The sequence below is a fragment of the Ctenocephalides felis genome, unplaced genomic scaffold (genome assembly GCF_003426905.1).
Source record: "Ctenocephalides felis isolate EL2017-DRISC unplaced genomic scaffold, ASM342690v1 CF-g0.4_SCAFFOLD_01492, whole genome shotgun sequence".
Classification (NCBI taxonomy): domain Eukaryota; kingdom Metazoa; phylum Arthropoda; class Insecta; order Siphonaptera; family Pulicidae; genus Ctenocephalides; species Ctenocephalides felis.
In genome coordinates, this window is record NW_020537646.1 from 9,854,595 (window position 1) to 9,861,019 (window position 6,425).

The window sequence follows — 6,425 nt, forward strand, 5'->3', positions numbered from 1 at the left end:
AATTGTAAAGATCACACCAAAATCTATGAATTTTCAAAACTTCCAGAAATCTCTTAAGGTAGCAGCTTTTTTGCACCAAATGACTGGGCTAATATTATATATACTAAGATAAAATGTATATAGCGGGTTGTCAACACGCATCGCGGCTCGTCAACACGCATCACATGTTACTGGACAGATTGGCCCATATAGTGACAGCACGGAGAAAAACAAAAGGAAATTCAAGTGTCAGATCGGACATGGCTTTTGTTTCTCCCTAGTCGAATTTGCCTAAAATGTATGATTCTTAAAACCTTTCTTTTCAATTATCAATAAGAAAATACCAATAACGTTTTATTAACGATCAGTATGACAACACATAGTGTCGTGGATATTAATCATATATAAAATAAACGAAATATAAATAATATTTTATGAAATTTATTATTGTCTATAATTTTGGTATTTAATATGGACCACACCTCCATATTTTGGTGACCCCGACGTGATAACTAGTAACACACAGAAAAGAAGGTAAGAAGATCAAGACATATTTTGAAGTAGCAAAAAAAAATAAATTGAAGTCTCAAGAATTATTAAGAAAAGAATTTTTAAAAATATAAATAATTATTATAAATGGCTCACAACTGCCATAATTCGAAGAGCATTCTAAGCAAACAACTGAGACTCCGACCACGCACTTCAAGATCAACAACAACACGTGCTCAATAAATCACTTATTATCATGGTAAATAAGTCGATAATAAGCACCATGGCAGCAGACAGGGAGCAAACAATTTGGCAACCGCCATATACACTTAGCCGCTAACTCACCAGCGAAGGGCCACATACACTCAACCGCTAACTCACCAGCGAAGGGCCACATACAATCAACCGCTAACTCACCAGCGAAGGGCCACATACACTCAACCGCTAACTCACCAGCGAAGGGCCACATACAATCAACCGCTAACTCACCAGCGAAGGGCCACATACACTCAACCGCTAACTCACCAGCGAAGTGTCAAATATACTCAGCCGCTAACTCACCAGCGAAGGGCCACGTAAGCAATCAACAAACTCAACAAGCCAACACGGCATTCAAAACGGCCACGGCCACAAACAAATAAAATTTATCACACAATCTCAACCAAAAGAAATTTACAAGGAAGTTCAAGAATGGCAGTCAGAGATACGAAACAATCTTTTTCATTAGGGCGGAGTGATATAGCGGGTTGTCAACACGCATCGCGGCTCGTCAACACGCATCACATGTTACTGGACAGATTGGCCCATATAGTGACAGCACGGAGAAAAACAAAAGGAAATTCAAGTGTCAGATCGGACATGGCTTTTGTTTCTCCCTATTAGTTTTTGCCAAAATGTATAATTCTTGAAACCTTTCTTTTCAATTATAAATAAGAAAATACCAATAACGTTTTATTAACGATCAGTATGACAACACATAGTGTCGTGGATATTAATCATATATAAAATAAACGAAATATAAATAATATTTTATGAAATTTATTATTGTCTATAATTTTGGTATTTAATATGGACCACACCTCCATATGTATAACAATAATTATATGCATCGTGAGTATATGAAATTATACCCTTAGGCAATAATCTCATATATTTTAATTATATACTGTAATTAAACCTAATCAATGAAATTCATGTTTTTAAATCTTAATCGATAAACTGATAGTTTATTTGAATAGTATCTGAATAGTATATTATACGCGTATGTTCTCATTTATTCAAATATATATTTTGTTCAAAACAATTAGGTTTATCTTTTCTCTATCATACATTATATTTCTATACTATATATAAAGAGTAAAATTACAGAAACGTTTACAAGTATATAATATCAAAACTTATTTTTTTATTTTAATAACGCCAATAGACTATTTATAGTCTATAAGAGTATAAAATATACCAAACCATAGTTATATTATATTCTATGGTTTGGTATATTCTATACGTTAAATTATTATTAAAAAAAATAGGTTTCTATATTTTTGCTTTCTTATTTTTTGACACATTTTTGAGAGTGTCATTGTAATAAAAACCATTTCAAAAAAATAACTTTACCATTAAGCCTAAAATTACAGAAATGTCTGAAAGGATATAATATGAATATTTATTTCTTCATTTCATTAACGCCAATTAGGTTATATAATTCAAATATAGGCAAGGTATATGTTAAGCATATTCAGAAAAATAGATTATTAAAAATAAAAGTGCTTCTTCAAAGCCCAAATAAATCAGTAGTGCATTGCATTGTGCCTTAAGGCAAATTTTGCAGGAAATTTCGGCACCACAACATTCGAGGAATAACAATAATCTATCAATGCAATCAATAAAAATTTATCAATAATTGTTTTAAATATTTTCAAATGGATTTTTATTAATTCTGTAAGTTTCATCATTCGTATTTTATAGACAAAATATAGGAGTTTATAAATTAGGCAAAGAACCAAAGAAATGGAAACAAAATGTGCACTTATTATTCAAATTTCTATAAAATATCTGATAATTTGATGTACTTATTATTTTTGACCACTAAAGGTCATTTTTGGAGCTTTGTATATACTTCATATTAAAAAAAACAGTGTGCAAAAAATGCACATATAATATTAAATAACTTTCTGTTATATTTTCAAATAAAAAGTTTTTTGCACCATGTGTATGTGTGATTAAAATAAATGTATGTGTAGTTAGAATTTAAAGATCATGCATATACCTTTCTATAAAAAATGTTGAAAACCCATATTGTAGCCTTGATGATAGTATAGAACGTGAAAATATGGTTTCTATTAATTATAATGAAATACCCAATTTTTTAGAAAAACGAAATTTCCGTTATAACCATGAATTATCTAGCTAGCAATGCATACTAAACCATCACAAGATGTAGAAAAATATAATACAGTAATTCCTAAATTTTTACTGAATTTGGTTTGGTTGGGATTAAATAATGTTGTAAAATTATACTAGATTGATGCATATGAAAGTGCAAAATTTCCCATATGACTTTAATTAAGATTTTTTGTCTGGAAAAATAACTTAATTCGTGTGAACTATATGATTTTCATTTATCTTTTCTCCAAATAACGATAATAAGGTACATAGTGAAAATATATCACAAAATTATACTTTGATATCACTTAATTATATGTTGATAAAAACTCTGAAACGTTAATCAATTCAGAGTTTGGCTCATTGTTAAATAAAACTCATTATGAATAACTTATCAAATAATAGATAAAACCGACTTGTTGAACTTTGATTGAACTCTATTGTTTTAAAATATATCAATTGTTAACCATATGTCTGCATAAAGCATTATCAATGAAAAGAATATTATTTTTGGAAATATCAACACATGGTACTCTTATTTCTTGCACTATTCATTAAATAATATTAAAGTCACTAACGTTTCGAGACTGGTTTGTCCCATCATCAAATAAAAACCTTAATTAATATATATTTCGTTGAATTTATATCATTTGCTCCTTGCAGAATGATTATTAAATTATTTGAGACCATTAATAAATTATTAAGGTCCAAATTATTTTTTCTATCAGGTAAATAACAAATTAGCATAAATGATTGAAATTGGTGTTAATAAACGTCTTATGCGGGATATGGCAATATGTTTCATTGTGCAGAGACCGGCGAGAAAACATATTAAGCATAATCGTCTTAACGGGGTTTTACTGTATATGTATTATGATATATTTGATGTATACTAGACATATAAATTTTTAATGTAAATAATGTAAATTCAAGTATAATTAATCAAAGTTATCATTGTATATAGCAAGAAAAAAATACAATGTCATAATTATAAATAGATATTAAAAACCTTCGTAGTTAGATTTAATTAGAATTTATCCATTAATACAGAATATTTCAAATGGTAAAAATATACTATATGAAAGCCTATGCAATAAGATTGGTTGGGAGTTTTTGTTATAATAAATTAGATGATTTTCATTTCACCGACTTAATTTTTTTCAGTAATTTATGTTGCAGAATGCACATATGCAACTATCTTTAGCAAATAAAAATAATTAACACACCCTCGCCCTTAAAACATTCAAAAACTATGAAAGTGCCCAAATTTTAATTCATGCCCTAAAATATATGAAATTCTTATAGCAAACAGAGGAAATCATAACCTATGAAAAGACATGCATATAAAAATAGTACATACATATTTCAGCCCGTTCAATAGATCTATCAGTCTTACACTATAATTTTATAGTTCATTGCACTATAAATTTAGACAAACAAACTGTAATCACTATAAATACACAAAACAAAAATTCATGACATTTCTTAAATAAAAACTATTTTCCACTACAACTCCAAGTGAGTTGCCAGCACTTGCAGCACATGACAAAAATTTGCGCGCGATTTTTAAATGTTTGAAGTTCACGATAAAATATCTGTGATGAATTTAATATTTTATATGACACATAATATATTATAAACACTTTTAGTATCAACTTTATTACTATTTTCAATTATTCCCCAATTTTAGACAAAAGGTACATTGAAACGATTGCAAATAACAGATTTCATAAGAGTGCTGCCAGTGATGATGCCATATTATAAAATATATGATCAAGGATTATATTTATATTTAATTTGAATTATATTTAATTTCTTATATCTGTACAATCAATTTTATATATAATGGATTTCAGATATTGGATTTGGTAGAAATATCAAATTTGCAAATATTTTCATTTGAATCAGCTGTTTGCTTGTTGCGCAAAAAGCATGCAATCTGTCAAATATCCTAGATAGTGGCCTGTCATGTTATCAAATTTCAAATATTATTATTTACAAACATAATCATTGATCATGTTATCCTTTCATTTATAAACAATTTATTAACGTGCATCTTTTTTCTATTTCCATTTTAATCCTTGTTTGTAAATACTTGTCAAAGTTCTAATTTTAGATTATACTAGAATTACGCCTTGCATATTTTTGTTGCACAAGTAAAAAAAAAACATTAATCAAATCCGAATAATGGAGCAACCACCTTTTGTTGGCGATTGGGTGAGGAAAATTAAATTAGGTTGCGGCGGTTTTGGCATTGTTACACTTTGGCAAAATGATAAAATACCTGATAGTTTAGGTAAATGGAACAAACCCTAAAATATGCTAATGTAATTGTAGATTTAAGAAAAAATATACTGATTAACTAATGCTATTTGTTAAAAATTCGTTTCTGGTTCCTAAATTCCACATCCTAAATTTTTGTTGTAGCTATCAAAATGTGTCGACCAGATATTGCAAATCGAATTACTCCAAAACAGCGTGAAAGATGGACAAAAGAAGTGCATATTATGAAAAGTATAAGTCATCCAAATATTGTACACACAAAACGTATTCCACAATATATTTTGAAGCCTTAAAAGATATAATATATCAGAATTACCTATTCTGTCAATGGAATATTGCAGCAAGGGTATAGAGAAAATAACGTTTTGTTATATTATATAATGATTTATATTTAAATATCATATAATTCCTCAGGTAGTTTACGCCACGTACTTATCAGACTGAAAATTGCAGTGTTTATCTGAATCAGAAGTTCGATACATATTTGAAGATATATCAAGTGCTATTGCATATTTGCATAACATGAAAATCACTCATAGAGATTTAAAACCGGATAATATTGTATTACAAACACTTGATTCATCTCTACAACACAGCCACAATTTAATAACAGAACTAACAAAGTTTGTATAAACTAATAGATTTGGGATATGCTAAAGAATTAGACGAAAAAAGTATATCAGAGAGTTTTGTTGGAACTTTGCAGTATTTAGCACCAGAAATATTGCTTAACAAAAGCTACAGTAACTCTGTTGATTATTGGTCTTTTGGACTAGTTGCTTTTGAAATCATTTGTGGTGTACGACCATTTTTGCCAAATATGTCTCCAGCACAATGGTAAATTATGTAAAGACATGTTTAAGCATTTTTTGCATGTAGTCTTGGATCATATTTTAGCATTTGCTTTAATTACATGTTGCCTTAATCGAGATTAGAATAAAATTTTATTTAATGTGCTATTTCAGGTTACTACAAATACAAAAGAAAAATAGTGACACAATTTGTATATATCAAGATATAGACGAAAATAAATCAATAATTCATTGTGATAAAATTTATGCAGAAAATTTTATATCCGGTGCATTGAAATCTAAATTCGAAAAATGGTTTAAGCTTGCATTAGAGTACGATAGTAAACAAAGAGGATATGAAAAAATGAAGCCAGGATCTCAGAGCAACAGCATATTAGAAAAGAAATGTGTAACATTTAATGATATTGAAATTGATCGAATTAATAGGGAAACAAAGTTTTTCACATTATTAAACACAGCACTCAGAACAAAGATTATAAC

General features: G+C 28.7%; 3 protein-coding genes across 4 annotated transcripts in view; 2 read left to right on the plus strand and 1 right to left on the minus strand.

Annotated features, from left to right (window-relative positions):
- LOC113370595 (1-acyl-sn-glycerol-3-phosphate acyltransferase gamma-like) overlaps positions 1-6,425 on the minus strand; it is a 32,331-nt gene that overhangs the window by 17,545 nt on the left and 8,361 nt on the right. The window contains exon 1 of one of the 2 annotated variants that reach the window (XM_026611286.1): positions 4,211-4,346. The exons of the other annotated variant lie outside the window; for it this stretch is intronic. The gene's annotated coding sequence lies outside the window, so the exon portion shown is untranslated. Of the gene's footprint in view, positions 1-4,210; positions 4,347-6,425 lie in introns of those variants that run through there. 2 annotated transcript variants of the gene reach the window in all.
- On the plus strand, positions 4,817-5,426 carry LOC113370801 (inhibitor of nuclear factor kappa-B kinase subunit alpha-like). Its single transcript, XM_026611488.1, has 2 exons — positions 4,817-5,146; positions 5,278-5,426. Exons 1-2 carry the CDS (start codon positions 5,038-5,040, stop codon positions 5,424-5,426), a joined length of 258 nt encoding a protein of 85 aa, XP_026467273.1. The 5' UTR covers positions 4,817-5,037.
- LOC113370802 (inhibitor of nuclear factor kappa-B kinase subunit beta-like) overlaps positions 5,461-6,425 on the plus strand; it is a 2,984-nt gene continuing 2,019 nt past the window's right edge. Inside the window, exons 1-4 of the mRNA XM_026611489.1 lie at positions 5,461-5,479; positions 5,603-5,725; positions 5,763-5,970; positions 6,099-6,402. Of these exons, the coding sequence (XP_026467274.1) occupies positions 5,461-5,479; positions 5,603-5,725; positions 5,763-5,970; positions 6,099-6,402 (654 nt within the window). The remainder of the gene's footprint in view (positions 5,480-5,602; positions 5,726-5,762; positions 5,971-6,098; positions 6,403-6,425) is intronic.